The sequence below is a fragment of the Lissotriton helveticus genome, chromosome 1_1 (assembly GCF_964261635.1).
Source record: "Lissotriton helveticus chromosome 1_1, aLisHel1.1, whole genome shotgun sequence".
Taxonomy (NCBI): Eukaryota; Metazoa; Chordata; class Amphibia; order Caudata; family Salamandridae; genus Lissotriton; species Lissotriton helveticus.
Genome location: NC_136057.1, coordinates 535,986,162 through 536,006,345, shown reverse-complemented (window position 1 = coordinate 536,006,345; position 20,184 = coordinate 535,986,162). Strand labels below are relative to the sequence as shown.

Below are 20,184 nucleotides of genomic sequence, written 5' to 3'. Positions count from 1 at the left end.
ACGAAATTGAAGAGTGAAGAGTGGACAGGAGTAATACTTTGGAACTTATTAAACATACTTTAAGCAGCCAATATAAATGTAGAAGGGTTAAACATATTTTTGAAATGACGAATATGTTAGGATTCATTGTCTTTATCTGGTCGAGTTGAAGATCATTTCACCCACACAATTTATGCCTAATTAATTGAAAATAGCACTGCTCATGACAATAAATTTGTTCGGTTAACTAATTTTATTGATTGTGTTGACTCTAAAAGAATTGTTAAAAAAGAACATTTCCATAAACCCCAGTTTATGTAATAAGAATGAGAAAGAATGAGAAATGGATACATGTCATGTGAAATTCGAGATATTGACTTTGATATTTGGAAAAGTGCCTTAGAATTTAAATGAATATATTTTAAGCCAGATCCAATGTAGAGTAAGGAGTAAGATATCCAGAAATTTAGGTTTGTATGAAGACTTTCAGAGTCATTATCACTATAGGGGATGACATGAATCTCAGGAAGAAATGCAAAAAAATTGAGCGCCTGTGGAGAAAGAACTGGACGAAGGAAAGCAAAAACGAATACAGGGCCGCCATCAAAAATTACAAAAATTGTATAAAAAACACGCAGGCAACCTTCTTCGAGGAAAAAATATCAACGGCAGCCAACTATGCGAGAGAAACTTACCGCATCATTCGCTCACTCTCCAAAATCCCAGACCCCGTACCCACACCCGACCCATCGGGCACTAGATGCAACCAACTTGCTGAGTTCTTCTCATCAAAAATTGATAAAATTCTTAACTCACTTCCTGCCCCCAATTCCTTTCAAATCCCAGCCATCCCCCCCCTGCTCCGAGGCTCCATGCCTCCAAACTTTCCCCCAGATCACCACAGAGCTATTTCTGTCCACTCTACAAACCGTAAAAAGTGGTGCCCCATCAGACCCAGCTCCCATGAGCAAATTAAAACTGGTCGCCTCCACTGTTGCCCCTCCTTTAACCCACCTCATTAACACCTCTTTTACACTTGACGCTGTTCCAGCCAACTGGAAAAAAGCCACCGTTAGGGCTCTCCTTAAGAAACCACACCATCTCCCTTCTTCCTGCTATCAGCAAAGTGGCCGAACGAATTGTCAATCACCAACTCTCCAATTTTCTAGAAATCAACAACCTCCTCCGCCAATCTCAGACAGGGTTTAGACCCGGACAGGGAACTGACACTGCTCTTCTAGCCGTGGTCGAAGAGGCAAGAACCATCATAGACGCAGGAGGATCAGTGGCAGTGATCCTTCTCGATCTGAGTGCCGCCTTCGACACGGTGGATCATGCCATCCTAATCCACCGGCTAAGTCTGATAGGAGTCTCTGGCTCCGCCCTGTCCTGGATCAAATCCTTTCTGGAAAAAAGAACCTTCCAGGTGTCGGATGGCACAGCCGTGTTCAAAGCCCTGGCGCTACAGTGTGGGGTCCCCCAGGGCTCCTCCCTGAGCCCCACACTTTTTAACGTCTACATGTCCCCTTTAGAGGACGTTATTGCCCCATTCGGCATAAAAACAGTCATGTATGCCGATGACACCCAGCTGGTGGTCTCTTTCAATCAGCTGAGCAAAAGCCTAGACAATCTGGAAAGGTGTCTCGAGAGCGTTTTCCACTGGATGTGTGAACCTCGATTAAAACTAAACGGAGAAAAATCCGAGATACTTCTCCTAGGAAACCCACACAAACTCCCCTCATCCCTTTCATGGCCTCCATGCATGGGAACGCCTCCTACCCCCAAACCCGAAGTCAAAAGCCTTGGCATCTGGCTGGATCAAGATCTCAACTTCAAAACTCAGGCCAGAAAAACCACGGGCACCTGCTTTGGACTCATTTGAATGGCGCGAAAAATCCTCCATCTGATCCCCTTCCAATCAAGGAAGCTACTGCTACAGGGGCTGGTGAACTCCAGATTGGACTATGGCAACGTCCTGTACCTGGGGGCTCTGGCATCAGTTATTTATAGACTACAATGCGCTCAGAACGCTGCGGCCAGACTCCTAAACGGAACCAAATCGAGATGCTCTGCTAAACCGGCACTCAAAAGCCTGCATTGGCTTTCAGTCAAAGAAAGGATTACCTTTAAGGCCTTATGCATTTCACACAAAATAATGCAAGGCAGAGGCCCCCCGATTCTGAGATCCTTCGTCAAACCCCATCACTCTACCAAACAACTTAGATCAGATTCCCTCTCCCTTGCCAGCGTTCCTAGAATAAAAAAGTCCCGTTCCGGGGGGCGTTTGTTCTCTTACAACGCCCCAAAACTGTGGAACGCTCTCCCACTTGCCATGAGAACACAATCTTCTGGCCTTCCGTAGGCAATTAAAAACTAGGCTCTTCCCATAAACTGTCACTTTTCTACTCCCCTTCTGGAATTTAGGTCATGTCAGCGCTGGGACGCCCTAGGGTAGCTACGCGCTTTACAAATCCCAATTCAAATTCAAATTCAAATTCATGGTCATATGAGTTTTGGGGTATGTTACGTTTACAACGCAACTTTTACAACGCACTACCATTACAACGAAACTTTTACAACGCAAAAATTATTACAACGCATACATTTACAACGCATGTTTTTACAACGCAGATACTTTTACAACGCATACCATTACAACGTAAGTATTGGTAAGTATATAATTATATTTAAAATGTTATATGTTTGGTTTTTGGGTAAAGGGGTATTTTTAGGGTTCAGGGTCAGTTTTGGGTTTTTGGGTAAAGGGGTATTTTTAGGGTTCAGGGTCAGTTTTGGGTTTTTGGGTAAAGGGGTATTTTTAGGGTTCAGGGTCATTTTTGGGTTTTTGGGTAAAGGGGTATTTTTAGGGTTCAGGGTCAGTTTTGGGTTTTTGGGTAAAGGGGTATTTTTAGGGTTCAGGGTCAGTTTTGGGTTTTTGGGTAAAGGGGTATTTTTAGGGTTCAGGGTCCGTTTTGGGTTTTTGGGTAAAGGGGTATTTTTAGGGTTCAAGATCAGTTTTGGGTTTTTGGGTAAAGGGGTATTTTTAGGGTTCAGGGTCAGTTTGGGGTTTTTGGGTAAAGGGGTATTTTTAGGGTTCAGGGTCAGTTTTGGGTTTTGGGGTAAATGGGTATTTTTAGGGTTCAGGGTCAGTTTTGGGTTTTTGGGTAAAGGGGTATTTTTAGGGTTCAGGGTCAGTTTTGGGTTTTTGGGTAAAGGGGTATTTTTAGGGTTCAGGGTCAGTTTTGGGTTTTTGGGTAAAGGGGTATTTTTAGGGTTCAGGGTCAGTTTTGGGTTTTTGGGTAAAGGGGTATTTTTAGGGTCCAGGGTGAGTTTTGGGTTTTTGGGTAAAGGGGTATTTTTAGGGTTCAGGGTCAGTTTTGGGTTTTTGGGTAAAGGGGTATTTTTAGGGTTCAGGGTCAGTTTTGGGTTTTTGGGTAAAGGGATATTTTTAGGGTTCAAGATCAGTTTTGGGTTTTTGGGTAAAGGGGTATTTTTAGGGTTCAGGGTCAGTTTGGGGTTTTTGGGTAAAGGGGTATTTTTAGGGTTCAGGGTCAGTTTTGGGTTTTGGGGTAAATGGGTATTTTTAGGGTTCAGGAACAGTTTTGGGTTTTTGGGTAAAGGGGTATTTTTAGGGTTCAGGGTCAGTTATGGGTTTTTGGGTAAAGGGGTATTTTTAGGGTTCAGGGTCAGTTTTGGGTTTTTGGGTAAAGGGATATTTTTAGGGTTCAGGGTCAGTTTTGGGTTTTTGGGTAAAGGGGTATTTTTAGGGTTCAGGGTCAGTTTTGGTTTTTTGGGGTACAGGGGTACAGGGTAAAAAAAATTTTTTAAAATAAATTAATTAAATGAAATTAAATTAAATTAAATTATATTAATTTTACTTATATTACATTAAAAAAATAATAATATACTTACCAATACTTACGTTGTAATGGTATGCGTTGTAAAAGTATATGCGTTGTAAAAATTTGCGTTGTAAATGTATGCGTTGTAATAGTTTTTGCGTTGTAAAAATTTCGTTGTAAAGGTAGGCGTTGTAAAAGTATGCGTTATAACGTCATATATCCGAGTTTTGGAATTGCTGACTGACTTTGAAAGTACTCTAATGCCTAACACAAGTAAATCAGAAAACTTCCCCAGCTGTTGTTCTTAACCTTGGACGTCTCCAGTTAAAAAACACAAAAACCTAAAGTTATAAAATTGTGAAATGTATTTAACTATAAATGTAACAAAATCCAAGATTATAGTCTTTCATCAGAGAAATACATCATCCCACTGGGTGATTAACAGTATCAGGGTGAAAAAAATGTCTATACAGTGTCTTACCCAGATTTGATCACAGATCTGAAAGTAAGTTGGGTTCATCATGCCACCTCTTTAAAACAATGAGTGCAACAATTGCAGGTCGGTTTATTTGAACTGTTTGTGTAGAGAACCGCTCGACAACTGCTGTTTGAAACAAGATGAAAATCATCTTACTCTGCGGTCTTGGAGCCTATAGTGGCCAAATATCCAAAGCTTACTTTTGTCCAACCATATATGTCAGCTGTTAAACTTAGGCTGTTCTACTTCACAGTGAAAAAAACGTTGTAACATCACATTAGAGCTGTGCCTGATAGCCTTATGTGCATTAGCAGATCATGCAGTTTGACATATCGGGTTCCGGGTTTCAAGGCTTCTTTAAGGTGGGTTTTCGGAGAACTTGTTTTGGAATAACATGAACTCTTCTTGAAAATATGCCCCCATCTACATTTAACTAATATGTTAAGAATATATGAACTGGGGTCAGCTTATCAACAGTCCTGGTGAAAAAAGATCTATTCAGAAAAGGGTAAAGTTCAAAATCAAAAGAACTTACTCTGATGGATGACCGGTGATAGCAAAGACCATTCTGCATCAAATTACACTTTGATAAAGCAATTGTTTTAGAAGCTCTAATTTGAATCCTGTCTGCTTTCGTCCAAGTTATCCCCCTATCGCTACGCTTGAGAGTAAATGGGTAGAACATTAAAGGTTTGTATGTCTGGGCTTTATTTTTGGAACATATTTTGAAATTGGGGAACATGTTCATAACTAATTACAGGCAGGATATGATGATTGAAACCTATCTTTGGTAAAGCCAGCGTTTCAGTGCTGTGTTACTCTGGTCTCAACAATCTTTATGGGTTAGCAGCAAGCTGGAAAGTAACTTGGGGGCCTTCTCTGGCTTTTATGGTGAATGTTCCCATTATGCAGCTGATTAAATGCAATCGTCCTTCACCCACACTGTCACATGTTCCATAATCTCATTAGATGGCACATAATTCCTTAAATTTTTATAGAGCACTTCTGACATCTCACCATAGAAAATAACAGATGGTAATTTCATAAAATGTAACTACACCGATTTTGCCAAAGTCGGAATGTGGGTAGAATCAGTCTTCCTCCCATTTTCAGACGTGTATCCATCCCCTCACACCACGTCATTAGTTAGCATTTACTCAAATAACCATTTTGTCCGCATTAAATTAAATGGATCTTACATAACAACATGTTTTACAAAATTATTGCAGAAGTATTCTGAACTGGATTGTGCCTAAATCTCTGTAATTTTGACCATACCACGCCTGAAAAAACAGGCTGCTCAGTCAATGATCAACTAAGAGGATGCACCCAGAGACAGATCCCTGCGAGAACAGGACCCTAGACTGAGAAATGCACATAGCCACATTGGAATCCAAACCCAATCACATATGACTCTGGAAACTCCTCAAGGCTGATCTTTTCAGACTTGCTTTCAAATTTATGCCCTCGTAGATTCGGAGCAGTAACCAAAGATTAGGAGATGCAACCCTCCCTTCTTATAAAAAATCTAACATCCTTCCTCCTTTCACAAATCTGTTCTTTGTGAGATCATCTAAAACTCTGAATTAATTAAAAGTAACCGTTTATATAATTAAGAACTAACCCCCAGATTCATCTTTGTCCCGTTTTGCGAGTCCTTAATAGCGATTATTAAGGAATCGCTATTAAAGACTCGCAAAACGGGATTCATGTAGAAATCGCAATTTTATTTGCGATTTCTACAGCTTCCTTATTTGCGATTAGCAATTTGCTAATCACAAATAAGGATGCGATTTCAAGGGTGCCAGGGGTGCCCAAAGGACACCCTGTAGCACCCCTGAAATGTAAATGTAGGCTGATGTTGCGCACACATTTGTGTGTGTAACATACAACTTAGAAAAATGCACTAAAGTGCATTTTTCTAAGTTTTCGCTATTTACCACGAAGTCAGACTTCGCGGTAAATAGCGGCAAATGAATAGCATTTAAGGAATCTCAAATCGAAATTCCTTAAATTCCTTAAATTCTTTGCGATTTTTCATATTGCGAGTTCATGAACCATTGATGAATCTCAAATGCCATTTTTGCGGGCGCAAACGGCCGAATTTTGCGATTCGCACCGTTTGCGCTCGCAAAAATGCTTGATGAATCTACCTGTATATAATTAAATAAATATATCCCCACTCACCTGTTCGATGTTGCATGGGCTCATGTCCAATGCCGCTGTTTTCCACAAGTGTGCTTTTATTAAATGATGCTTCTGACAGTAACTGGAAAGTTATATTACTGTAGCATGTACCGGGCAGCCAGTGGTTGAAAACTGTTTTACCTTTGAAGAAATCTGAAAAACAAATTGTATATTAATGTTGGCATTTCCATATAGTGAATACTGTGGTCTGTATTATTGTTCAATGGAAATATATTGTAATGTATAATTATAAACGTATACTGATTTGCATCTTGTGAAGGGGTACAGTAGAGTATGCAGACCATTTCCGCAATGTAATATTCATGAAATATGCAAAATGCTGTTCTCTTCTCGAGGGCATCAAGGTTTTAAATGATTGAAAGTCTAGGCTTGCTGTGTTTCAAAGTAAAATGCGCCACATTGGTACAGTGATGACATTTTATGTAAGGCCCACATTCTTATTTGTAAAATGTGCTCTAAAGTGGCTGATCATAATTTCCAGCAAGCTTCTTGGGTTCCCAACACGGCCATCGACGTATTTAGAAGGAATTTACCGCTGAGCTGAATGGCCCGTGGCTTCCATGTTAGAAAGACCATCGCCACGTCTGCTCAAGCATAGAGGCTGTGATATCCTTTCCATGATGGTCCCTCCTAAACTCTGTGTGTGCCACTGGGTGATGATGGGTGGGCAGTCCCAATTTCTAGCAAGACTGTGGAGCACCAGTTCCCATAAAAGTGCCTTCCCCAAAAGGTCTTTTGCTGGCTCCCTGAAAGCCCTGCTCTGCCTGCCGTAGGACTCATACTACATGGTCAGAAGCCAATGACTCTGCGTAACCATCATTGAGGGCACCACTACCTCACAGCCCCTTTCTAAGTGATTAAGGGAACACATATTTCATGGAAGTTGACAGGAACCATGACATCATATCAAGGACTAAATTGTAGCATTTGATTATGGCAGAGAACACCTCCCACGGCAAATCCTTCACCATCCAAAAATGACCAACCACTCTAAGCAAATAGTCTTCGGTTGGCACATTGAATGCAGCTTTAATTGTTATGTAGTAGACCAGCGTAGTAAACACATTCAATTTCAATCTCGCCAAAATAGGTATAGAATCTTGTAGAATCATGGCAACGAGGTTGAATTTAATTCTTGCTCTGTTTTAATATATTACAATTAAAGTTGTATTTAATGTGTCTCCATGAGATTGTTTGCATAGGCTACTTGGTCCTTTCTCTGGGGGCAAGATTTACCTTGGACTATTCGAACCAATGAGACTTCTGTTGGGGGATACCAACCAAGCGTTCATTCTTAAAATATCCTATTTTGTGCAAAAGTTGGTGATTTCGTTCTGAATCAATTCCTTAAATGCATATATCAAATGATGCAAAGCTGTGGTGTGTAAAAGGGCAGGCGTTGCAGTGCAAAAAAACAAGGTTGCATTGAACTTAAGTGACATTACAAGTCACAAGTTGATTTGTGACTCGCAGTGTCCATAATGCGAGTTCTTGTAAATCAAAAGGGAAATGGGGCATGGCCCACCTACACCGCCTATTTCTTGATACTTACATAGTACACAAAACTGGTTTGGGACTATTACTCTGGATTCACATGATTGATGGTATACTTACAACAGAAAGGTGGCTGTATCTGTTGGCAAGTTTGAATGCAGTCTGTTAAGGAATGCTTTCACTATGCAGACATCTGCGGGGAGTAGACATGATCCCCCAGAAGTATCTTCTCATCATGACGATCCTTAGGTCTCGCCACAGAGAGCCTTAGCTGTCTTACAAAACATTAGGTAGGCACCCAATACACGCAAACAACCAAAGACGCACAGATTCACACAGAAGAAGCAGAAATGGGCGTTCCGTCAGCCATCTTCGGTCACTGATTTGTGGGCAGGCCCTCTTCAAACACTAGCTGGATGAGCAGCACATCCCTTTTAGATCCATCCATGACATATTTGCATATGGTTCTATTACCAAAAAGTGTTTTTCCATGCTACAATTTGAAATAAAGAAAATGCAACATTCCATGTTCATGATTTTATTGACAACAGGCGAGGCGGTCTGCAGCAGTGAGTCCTCCTACCTCCACCATATGATACCAGTGCTCGTTACCTCACTACCATTTGGGAGTACCTCATTGCTGGTGCTGGCGGCAGGCTCCACAGCTTTGCTGTGACATTGCCTCGGTCTTCTGCCAGACATTGTTATCTCAGACAAAAAACAATGCGCTTGTCGGACGACTGTCAGAGCTTAGAGTGTATTCCCCAACCTACCTTTGGACACTAATGCAGAGCAACAGGAACACGCATTTAATTGGCTTCCAGGCATCTGCTGCGTTCTATCACTGGCCGCTGAGGCAAAGATTTTCTATGATTTTTCGTCATGGCTGCACCACTTTTGTGGCACAGCCCCGATGCAAAACCATTTTTGGTATTGCAAAGCCACTTTCTTTAGCTTTGCGAGGTTTAGTAAATACTCAGAGCCAGATTTATGCGCTGGGTTTGCGTCGCAAATGTTTTTGAATTGCATGACGCATTTGGCCGTATGCCGCCCTTGGTTAGATCTTGAGTAAGACGTTACGACCCCTGAGCAAATATATTTTCAAAACAAATTTTGAACTGCATGTGAAGCCTTTTATAACGCCGATACAGATAAAGGTGCACCTGGAATTGTTCGGACATTGACAGTGGTTCTGATCATTGGCCCCGATGAACCCTTTCATAATGTGAAACGTGTTGGCTGCGCTTCTTTATAAATATATATGAAAGAATCATAGGATTCCATAGGCTTAACCATCAAATCAGTTTCAACTAACACCGAATATTTCATTATAATCTCACGTGGCTTGGTAGGCACTTAACAAAATGACAAAACATAGGTGCAAACACATTTCATATATTCAGGGCCACTGGTATCATTCAACTCTGCGGTCACAACGATTTCCGCATAATTATAGATTTACTGCACCTGCCACATAATCCACTTCTACCAAATAATTTTCAGATTTCAAAACTCGAATCACAAGTTATTAATAAAAGCACCAACAGAGCTAAGTGTTCACCTTTCCTTTCGGGGTTGCTGTATTCTTTGTTCAACTGATAATAATGCCCGTAAGGAATGAATATATGTTAAAATGACTGCTTTATGCCACATCATTTTTCTTTTCTTGGTGCATAATTTAGTCATCGCAGTGCACACTTTGGTTTTGCGAAGGTACATAATTGCACTGGCCCCACATAAATTGCACGAATAGAAAAGCAACCTCACGAGCGCTGAAAAGGATTGTGAGCATGGGAGCTGTGAGTGGCTGTTTTTGATTCGGCAGACATCCCAGGTCGGAAGGATGGTTGGCTCGACCTCTTTATGGCGCCCCACTGGCCTGTGTATCAGGCTTTTTATGCAGAAGACTGTAGGAATTCGGTTTAATTTTTTTTCTTCATTTCAAATACTTTTATTGGTTGTTTTCAAGAAGGAGAAACACAAATAGAAAATAAAATAACTGTGATATATGTCAAGCAGCAAGATGACATTAGCTCTATACATCCTTTAAGAGGTACACAGCAATTCAAGCTGGTGTGATAAACAATGGTTATTAAACAGTGTTTAATTGGGCGAGTAAAAAGTATGAGATCATATTTAGGCAGCCAGCTGTACAATGATGGCTAATTTAATACATCTGTGAAATAAGGACAAAAAATGAAAAAACACAATCAAGAAATAAAGAAAACTAATAAACATCAAAGAAAAGGATAGGGGAAGAGAGATAATTACGATCAGTATAAAAGGGAGCTAACATTGTTAATAGGCAGGTGACCAATAAGAGTGCCAAGAGAAAGGGCCATGACGACATAACTTCTCAGGAAGTTCATAGAGGTTTATGTGATTGAAATATGTATCTAGAGTCCCACATATGTCTAGTGGGAGATTTCCAAGGGGAGTTTTGGAGAGTGATATTGTCTGCGCCCCTAAGATGAGTAATCCAGTTCAAGCAGCATTTAAATGATGTTTTTGTGTGTCTTTCCGGTTATTAACCAGTTCGGCGCTGATGACGAGCTGAGCTCGTCATCAGTTGCGCCGCTTGCACGCTGATGACGAGCTGAGCTCGTCATGTAACGCGGCTTTTTAAAAAAAGCCGCGCAGCGCGAAAAAAGCCGCTGCACGCATGCGGATATAGATCATTTTAACTGTATAAGTGAGTAGAAGGTCTAGTAGTGATTTATCAGCATCATTTAGTGTATCCACACCCAAAAAGCCGGTTGTTAAGGTAAATAATTTGGAAATAAAATAAAATATCTTGTCCCAATAAGACGCAACAACTTTACAGTGAAGAATCACATGGGCTAAGTCACCTTTTTCCTATTTGAAGTTCCAGCAACTAGGATCATCATGTAGGTGTTGCAAATGTAGGCGGGCCGGCGTCCAAAAAGCCTTATGCAGGAGCCATAATTTATAATTTTTTTCTACAGCTCATGAACCAGGGCAGCGTGTAGCACGGGAAATTCGCTGTGTAAAAACACTCTATGAATCAATTAGGTGAACAATGTTAATGGTACAGATATACAGGGTTTGAAAGAGTATAAAGGTTGGAGTGTTAAAGCTGGAGACCAAGTATGGCCTGTGAAAAAATAATCAGACACAATGTGTCTAAATGTATATGATGATGATTGTGATTTATAAAGTTAGATCCAATTGGAATGTGATTCCGCACTCAGAGTTTTGTTTGAATGGTGTGTTTTGATTTTTCAATTAGTTTCAATTATTTCGGTGGTGCGTAGGTAGGTTACCCTACTGAGCAATAGGATAAGTGCAATATGAATGTCCATGTGGTTCCTGTCACTCAAGAATCACCCCTGCCTCGCACTCCTTTATATTTTCCTTAAAAAGTAACTCCAATCAGGTAAGTATGTTCATTTTGTTTTATTTTCAATTTTTATCATTGTTTTCAGTATTCATGATTTCTTCCTTGTGTATTGTTATCATACCACATTATAATCATTTTATACTTCCCAATGCATTTCAAGCAATAATGCCCTTCCTCAGGGGATTCTCTCTCTTTGCACAACCGTCGGTAACTTTCAAAAATAAAGTTGTGTTTCGAAATCACGATCTGAGCGACTCTAAGTCATCTCGTCTCGGTGTTCGGTCAGCGGCGGAAAGAATCCCCTGAGGAAGGGCATTATTGCTTGAAATGCATTGGGAAGTATAAAATGATTATAATGTGGTATGATAACAATACACAAGGAAGAAATCATGAATACTGAAAACAATGATAAAAATTGAAAATAAAACAAAATGAACATACTTACCTGATTGGAGTTACTTTTTAAGGAAAATATAAAGGAGTGCGAGGCAGGGGTGATTCTTGAGTGACAGGAACCACATGGACATTGTGATTTATAAAGCACACGCATACTCCAAGGAGTTTCTCCGCGTTAACTGCAGACTACTTGCTGCAATGCTGAATGTCAGATCATATTTGTTGGAAGAGTCATGATTTTAATTTCTTTTTGAAGATGGCCATCTCAGATGTTGAATGAAGATCTAGGGGAAGCGTATTCCAGGCCATATGTCCTAGGTAAGAAAAGGATCAGCCTTCAGTCCTGGCCCGGCACATTTTTTGAATTCTGGCCAGATATCCATAGGCTGACCATAATTCCTTAAGGGAGCCCTTCAGCATTGTACTTGCATTTTTAAAAATTGTATTTCTTTTAGAGTTTTTGACCCTGTGCTTTTTGAGTCAAGCAAACTTATTTAGAACTAGTCCATCTGTTAGTGCACTGTAAATAATTGTTTGGTCACTGCAATACTTGCAGTTTAACTTTGGTTGTGCTCCACTGTGAGATTTGTGTTAAATTGTGACTGTGTTTGGCTGTTTGCGCGGTGTTTCTTCCTGGGTTGTGGCCTTTCCAACAAAATAAGTTATGTTGGCCCAACCGGGGTGTGAACGTTTTGTGGTTGTTGAGTGGTAATGGTGTGGTGAATGAATGTGGAGTGAAGGTAAGCACTTAGTGTTTGTGGTGTTTCTATGGTGATGTTGTGTTCTACATTAAGTATGTTTTGTACTCTTCTCTCTAAAATGAACAGTGTGTATGTTTATAGATGATGTGTATGTTTATAGATGATCTGAAAGTAATTCAAAACGTTTTTCTCAAATACAATGAAAAAAGATACTTTGACTAGTGTGGACCTTTTGATTTAGCGTAATGGGTCTAAAAATGAAGTAATTTGGTAAGTGGTATTCAGTATTGGCATTTGCATTGTTTTTTGTTGAGGAGAAAAGTTACAGGCACAAAGCCTGAGGACTGTTTCAATTTACAATCGGTATATGTCCTTCTTTTTTTTTTTCCAAAGGTATGTTTATTGATATTTTGAACACATAGAAAAAATGTGACAGTCCCGCACATCGTCCCACGCAGGGAGTAGCATTGAAATCAGCCCAAACTCATCACGTTAAGCCGGACAAAGTTCCCCTCAGCCAGACCCTTAACATACAGAGTAGTGCTCTAGTAGGTGCAGTTGCTGATATAGACGGGGAGTACCAAACGGCCTGTGAGGAAAGTGGGAGATCGGTGAGAGTTCAGGGCGGATGCCCCCACATCAGCTCGGCTGATAACCTACGTGCCCCAGGCAGAAACTAACAGCTGCCACCTTACGCTAGGTCAAACGGCGAGCTTCCAAGTGCAAGTTCCTTGGCAGGCATTGTCATAGAGGAAGCGATATGAGGGGATCACATTAACAATAACAAAATACAAACCCCCCTCGCCCCCACAGCCCTTCCCCCTCCCCAGTGGTGGTAGCAACTTACAGAGGACAAAGGTCAAGGCGCATAATGTTGGGAGTTCACAGTTGAAATAGGTGAAGGGCTCTAACGCTAGCAGGACACACTGCGGACGGCAGACCTTTGGAGAGAAAAGTGACCAATGGGCCCCAGCGGAATTCAAAGTTCTTAAAATCATCCAGGAAAATGTCAGCCATCCTCTCCAAACTCAATAGCTTCCAAAGGCGCGAATACCAAAGGGAGGTGGCTGCTGCCTCCTTCCCTTTCCACGCCGCAGCGAGGGTGAGCTTGGCCGCCCCAATGCTGAGCCACATAATCTTCTTCTCCGCCTTAGTCTGATGTTTGAAATTAGGATCACGGAGACCCAGTAGGGTAATGGCCATCGAGGTAGGAATGGGGTATCCCAACATCTCCTTGATTTGGGCAAGAATTTCCTCCCAAAACGGACGGATGATAGGGCAATCCCACCAGATATGCTGAAAGTCTCCCAGTAGCCCACACCCCCTCCAGCATCGATCGGAAGTGTCAGGGAATATCTGGCGCAGCTTGGCCGGATGTAGATACCAATCCATCATGGTTTTCATGTGTGCCTCCCTAAGTTCCACGGAGTCTTAAACTTGGCTATGTCTGACTATAAGTGTGTCGACACCGCGTCAGAAATGTCCTGTTGAAGAACCCCCTCACACATGGACATGTATCGAGGCCTAGGGGAAATTGCAGTGGAAAGTAGGAACCCATATAGAAAGGTGATAGCACCCTTAATGGAGGAGGTTTTGGTTAAAAAGGCTTCGAACATCGTGAGGGTCGTGTAGCTGCCTCTCTCACTTGAGGAGACAGTGCCCAGTGGTGTAATTGAGCATGGTGGTAACGTTCATTCTCTTGAACCCCATAGTCCCTATTACAGTTGTCGAAGGTGAGTGGGTCAAAGATATGGAATAGGTGTGTTAGTGCCAGACAGCCCCCTTCCTTCCAAGCATCAAATGGGCCGTGTGTCAACGCTGGGTGAAAAGCGGGATTAAAGTGTATGGGCGTAAAGGGGGAGGGGAATGTAGTCCACCTATCATCCTTGGAGACGGAGTCCCAAACCTTCAAAGTGGTGCAAGTGGGGGTACTGATGTAAGCATTTTTGGGCCTGTCATTCTTGGGCTTCCATACCAGGTCCCAGATCGTCCTCCCAGCCACGCTCCGATCCATGTCCAATCAGTGCTTTTCTGACTCTTGTTGCGACCATTCTATTAGTACTCGAAGTTGCGCCGCTTTATAATACAGATGAACGTCAGGTAGCCCCACGCCCCCTTCCTTCTTTGGCCTGCGCAGGATGGCGAAGGAGAAGCGTGCTCGACCCCCTTGCCAGATAAAGCGTAACATCATAGATTTCATTCGCCGAAAAAATTCCCCTTCGAGTTCAATGGGCAGGGCCTGGAACAAGTATAATACCTTGGGGAGAAGGGACATTTTAACTGCATGAATCCTCCCCAGCCATGATATGAACATTGGCTTCCAGCGGGCCAAGTCAGGGGGAAGTTGGCAGAGTAGAGTTTTAGAGGAGGGGTGTTAGCGTCTTGAGACAGAGAACTTCAGATTGGGGGAGTGTGAGGTTAAGGACGTAGGATTTATCATAGTTGACCTTAAACCCCGCTACCGCTTCAAAGCGCTCCAGGTCCGCCTGCACATGGGGGAGAGAGTGGGCCGGGTCAGAGAGGGAGAGAAGGACATCGTCTGCGAAGAAAGTGATCATATGTGTCTCCCCAGTGAAGGGTAGGCCGTGGATATCGGGGTTGGCCCTCACCGCCAGCGCCAAAGGTTCTATGCCAGTGGCGTCACTGGGGTTGGTGTCACCCGGTGCGGGTAACTCATGGTGTCACCCCCTCACGACTTACTGCATGGACCACCTCTGTCGGAAATGTATGGCGCTAGGTACTGTCTTAATCCCTCTAGCTCCCTCACTCTGTCTAGCTACCTCTAGCTCCCTCTCTCTGTCTTACTCCCTCTAGCTCCCTCTGGTTCCCTCTCTCTCTGTCTTACTCCCTCTAGCTCACTCTGTCTCTGTCTTACTCCCTCTAGCTCCCTCTGTCTCTGTCTTACTCCCTCTAGCTCCCTCTCTCTGTCTTGCTCCCTCTAGCTCCCTTTCTTACTCCTTCTAGCTCCCTCTCTTGCTGTCTTACTCCCTCTAGCTCGATCTCTCTCTGTCTTACTCCCTCTAGCTCCCTGTCTTACTCCCTCTAGCTCCCTCTCTCTGTCTTACTCCCTCTAGCTCCCGCTCTCTCTCTCTTACTCTCTCTAGCTCCCGCTCTCTCTCTTACTCCCTCTATCTCCCTCTCTCTCTATTACTCCCTCTAGCTCCCTCTCTCTCTGTCTTGCTCCCTCTAGCTCCCTCTCTCTGTTTTACTCCCTCTAGCTCCCTCTCTCTCTCTGTCTTGCTCCCTCTAGCTCCCTCTCTCTGTCTTACTCCCTCTAGATTCCTCTCTCTCTGTCTTGCTCCCTCTAGCTCCCTCTCTCTGTTTTACTCCCTCTAGCTCCCTCTCTCTCTCTGTCTTGCTCCCTCTAGCTCCCTCTTTCCGTCTAGCTCCCTATAGCTCCCTCTCTCTTGCTCCCTCTAGCTCCCTCTCTGTCTTCCTCCCTCTAGCTCCCTCTCTCTCTCTTACTCCCTCTAGCTCCCTCTCTCTCTGTCTTCCTCCCTCTCTCTCTATCTTACTCCCTCTAGCTCCCTCTCTCTGTCTAGCTCCCTCTCTCTTTGTCTTGCTCCCTCTAGCCCCCTCTCTCTGTCTAGCTCCCTCTAGCTCCCTCCCTCTATGTCTTGCTCTCTCTCTGTCTTACTCCCTCTAGCTCCCTCTCTCTGTCTAGCTCCCTCTAGCTCCCTCTCTCTGTGTTTTGCTCTCTCTAGCTCCCTCTCTGTCTTACTCCCTCTAGCTCCCTCTCTCTCTGTCTTGCTCCCTCTAGCTCCCTCTCTCTGCCTAGCTCCCTCTAGCGCCCTCTCTCTCTGTCTCCCTCTCTCTCTGTCTTACTCCCTCTAGCTCCCTCTCTCTGTCTAGCTCCCTCTAGCTCCCTCTCTCTCCGTCTTTCTCTCTCTAGCCCCCTCTCTCTGTCTTACTCCCTCTAGCTCCCTCTCTCTGTCTTACTCCCTCTAGCTCCCTCTCTCTGTCTTACTCCCTCTAGCTTCCTCTCTCTCTGTCTTGCTCCCTCTCGCTCCCTCTCTCTGTTTTACTCCCTCTAGCTCCCTCTCTCTCTCTGTCTTGCTCCCTCTAGTTCCCTCTCTCTGTCTAGCTCCCTATAACTCCCTCTCTCTTGCTCCCTCTAGCTCCCTCTGTCCCCCTCTCTCTCTGTCTTACTCCCTCTAGCTCCCTCTCTCTCTGTCGTACTCCCTCTCGCTCCCTCTCTCTCTGTCTTCCTCCCTCTAGCTCCCTCTCTCTCTTACTCCCTCTAGCTCCCTCTCTCTCTGTGTTCCTCCCTCTAGCTCCCTCTCTCTCTATCTTACTCCCTCTAGCTCCCTCTCTCTGTCTAGCTCCCTCTCTCTCTTGCTCCCTCTAGCTCCCTCTCTCTGTCTAGCTCCCTCTAGCTCCCTCTCTCTATGTCTCGCTCTCTCTCTGTCTTACTCCCTCTAGCTCCCTCTCTCTGTCTAGCTCCCTCTCTCTCTGTCTTGCTCTCTCTAGATCCCTCTCTCTGTCTTACTCCCTCTAGCTCCCTCTCTCTCTGTCTTGCTCCCTCTAGCTCCCTCTCTCTGTCTAGCTCCCTCTAGCGCCCTCTCTCTCTGTCTCCCTCTCTCTCTGTCTTTCTCCCTCTAGCTCCCTCTCTCTTATTCCCTCTAGCTCTCTCTCTGTCTGTCTTGCTCCCTCTAGCTCCCTCTCTCTCTATCTTACTCCCTCTAGCTCCCTCTCTCTGTCTAGCTCCCTCTCTCTCTGTCTTACTTCCTCTAGCTACCCCTGTCTCCCTCTCTCTGTCTTACTCCCTCTAGCTCCCTCTCTCTCTGTCTTTCTCACTCTAGCTCCCTCTCTCTCTGTCTTTCTCACTCTAGCTCTCTCTCTCTCTGTCTTACTCCCTCTAGCTCCCTCTCTCTCTGTCTTACTCCCTTTATCTCCCTATCTCTCTGTCTTACTCTCTCTAGCTCTCTCTCTCCCTTTGTTACTCCCTCTTGCTCCCTCTCTCTCTGTCTTGCTCTCTCTAGCTCCCTATCTCTGTATTACTCCCTCTAGCTCCCTCTGTCTCCCTCTCTCTCTTACTCCATCTGTCTTCCCTGGATTTGTATAAAGAAGAGTGCTAGCAACAGGTGGCACTGTAGTAAAGAGCAAGCTGAAATGTGGAACTGGTTCACTGGAAAACTGAAGACTGCAAGATACTGAAAAATAGGAAACCATGCACCCTCAGATGAGCTAGGCTGCTATAGACTTGCCTTGTGAGCAAAGAAAATTGTAGTCAAGCATTGCAGATCTCCTGCGAGACGCTGGCGAGTATGAACAGCATGAGGATGGAACAAGCTTGCACAGGGAGCGACAGTAAAGGTGAGAGCAGAGGCGAGGCTGCAGTGCAGATTGGTGTCACCCCATGTGTTGGTGTCACCCAGTGCGGGCCGCACCCCCCGCACCCCCTAGTGACGCCACTGCTCTAGCTCCCTCTCTCTGTGTTTTGCTCTCTCTAGCTCCCTCTCTGTCTTACTACCTCTAGCTCCCTCTCTCTCTGTCTTGCTCCCTCTAGCTCCCTCTCTCTGTCTAGCTCCCTCTAGCGCCCTCTCTCTCTGTCTCCCTCTCTCTCTGTCTTACTCCCTCTAGCTCCCTCTCTCTGTCTAGCTCCCTCAAGCTCCCTCTCTATCCGTCTTTCTCTCTCTAGCCCCCTCTCTCTGTCTTACTCCCTCTAGCTCCCTCTCTCTGTCTTACTCCCTCTAGCTCCCTCTCTCTGTCTTACTCCCTCTAGCTTCCTCTCTCTCTGTCTTGCTCCCTCTCGCTCCCTCTCTATGTTTTACTCCCTCTAGCTCCCTCTCTCTCTCTGTCTTGCTCCCTCTAGCTCCCTCTCTCTGTCTAGCTCCCTATAACTCCCTCTCTCTTACTCCCTCTAGCTCCCTCTGTCCCCCTCTCTCTCTGTCTTACTCCCTCTAGCTCCCTCTCTCTCTGTCGTACTCCCTCTCGCTCCCTCTCTCTCTGTCTTCCTCCCTCTAGCTCCCTCTCTCTCTTACTCCCTCTAGCTCCCTCTCTCTCTGTCTTCCTCCCTCTAGCTCCCTCTCTCTCTATCTTACTCCCTCTAGCTCCCTCTCTCTGTCTAGCTCCCTCTCTCTCTTGCTCCCTCTAGCTCCCTCTCTCTGTCTAGCTCCCTCTAGCTCCCTCTCTCTATGTCTCGCTCTCTCTCTGTCTTACTCCCTCTAGCTCCCTCTCTCTTTCTAGCTCCCTCTAGCTCCCTCTCTCTCTGTCTTACTCCCTCTAGCTCCCTCTCTCTCTGTCTTGCTCCCTCTAGCTCCCTCTCTCTGTCTAGCTCCCTCTAGCGCCCTCTCTCTCTGTCTCCCTCTCTCTCTGTCTTTCTCCCTCTAGCTCCCTCTCTCTTATTCCCTCTAGCTCTCTCTCTGTCTGTCTTGCTCCCTCTAGCTCCCTCTCTCTCTATCTTACTCCTTCTAGCTCCCTCTCTCTGTCTAGCTCCCTCTCTCTCTGTCTTACTTCCTCTAGCTACCCCTGTCTCCCTCTCTCTGTCTTACTCCCTCCAGCTCCCTCTCTCTCTGTCTTTCTCACTCTAGCTCCCTCTCTCTCTGTCTTTCTCACTCTAGCTCTCTCTCTCTCTGTCTTACTCCCTCTAGCTCCCTCTCTCTCTGTCTTACTCCCTTTATCTCCCTATCTCTCTGTCTTACTCTCTCTAGCTCTCTCTCTCCCTTTGTTACTCCCTCTTGCTCCCTCTCTCTCTGTCTTGCTCTCTCTAGCTCCCTATCTCTGTATTACTCCCTCTAGCTCCCTCTGTCTCCCTCTCTCTCTTACTCCATCTGTCTTCCCTGGATTTGTATAAAGAAGAGTGCTAGCAACAGGTGGCACTGTAGTAAAGAGCAAGCTGAAATGTGGAACTGGTTCCCTGGAAAACTGAAGACTGCAAGATACTGAAAAATAGGAAACCATGCACCCTCAGATGAGCTAGGCTGCTATAGAGTTGCCTTGTGAGCAAAGAAAATTGTAGTCAAGCATTGCAGATCTCCTGCGAGACGCTGGCGAGTATGAACAGCATGAGGATGGAACAAGCTTGCACAGGGAGCGACAGTAAAGGTGAGAGCAGAGGCGAGGCTGCAGTGCAGATTGGTGTCACCCCATGTGTTGGTGTCACCCGGTGCGGGCCGCACCCCCCGCACCCCCCTAGTGACGCCACTGCTCTAGCTCCCTCTCTCTGTGTTTTGCTCTCTCTAGCTCCCTCTCTGTCTTACTCCCTCTAGCTCCCTCTCTCTCTGTCTTGCTCCCTCTAGCTCCCTCTCTCTGTCTAGCTCCCTCTAGCGCCCTCTCTCTCTGTCTCCCTCTCTCTCTGTCTTACTCCCTCTAGCTCCCTCTCTCTGTCTAGCTCCCTCTAGCTCCCTCTCTCTCCGTCTTTCTCTCTCTAGCCCCCTCTCTCTGTCTTACTCCCTCTAGCTCCCTCTCTCTGTCTTACTCCCTCTAGCTCCCTCTCTCTGTCTTACTCCCTCTAGCTTCCTCTCTCTCTGTCTTGCTCCCTCTCGCTCCCTCTCTCTGTTTCACTCCCTCTAGCTCCCTCTCTCTCTCTGTCTTGCTCCCTCTGGCTCCCTCTCTCTGTCTAGCTCCCTATAACTCCCTCTCTCTTGCTCCCTATAGCTCCCTCTGTCCCCCTCTCTCTCTGTCTTACTCCCTCTACCTCCCTCTCTCTCTGTCGTACTCCCTCTCGCTCCCTCTCTCTCTGTCTTCCTCCCTCTAGCTCCCTCTCTCTCTTACTCCCTCTAG

At 44.9% G+C, this 20,184-nt stretch overlaps 1 protein-coding gene across 6 annotated transcripts in view; it reads right to left on the bottom strand.

The window, feature by feature from the left end:
• The window catches only part of PTPRO (protein tyrosine phosphatase receptor type O), a 1,002,672-nt gene that overhangs the window by 512,209 nt on the left and 470,279 nt on the right, over nt 1–20,184 (bottom strand). For all 6 annotated transcript variants that reach the window (XM_078674019.1, XM_078674018.1, XM_078674014.1 and 3 more), the window contains exon 4: nt 6,487–6,639. In XM_078674019.1, the coding sequence (XP_078530145.1) occupies nt 6,487–6,639 (153 nt within the window). The remainder of the gene's footprint in view (nt 1–6,486; nt 6,640–20,184) is intronic.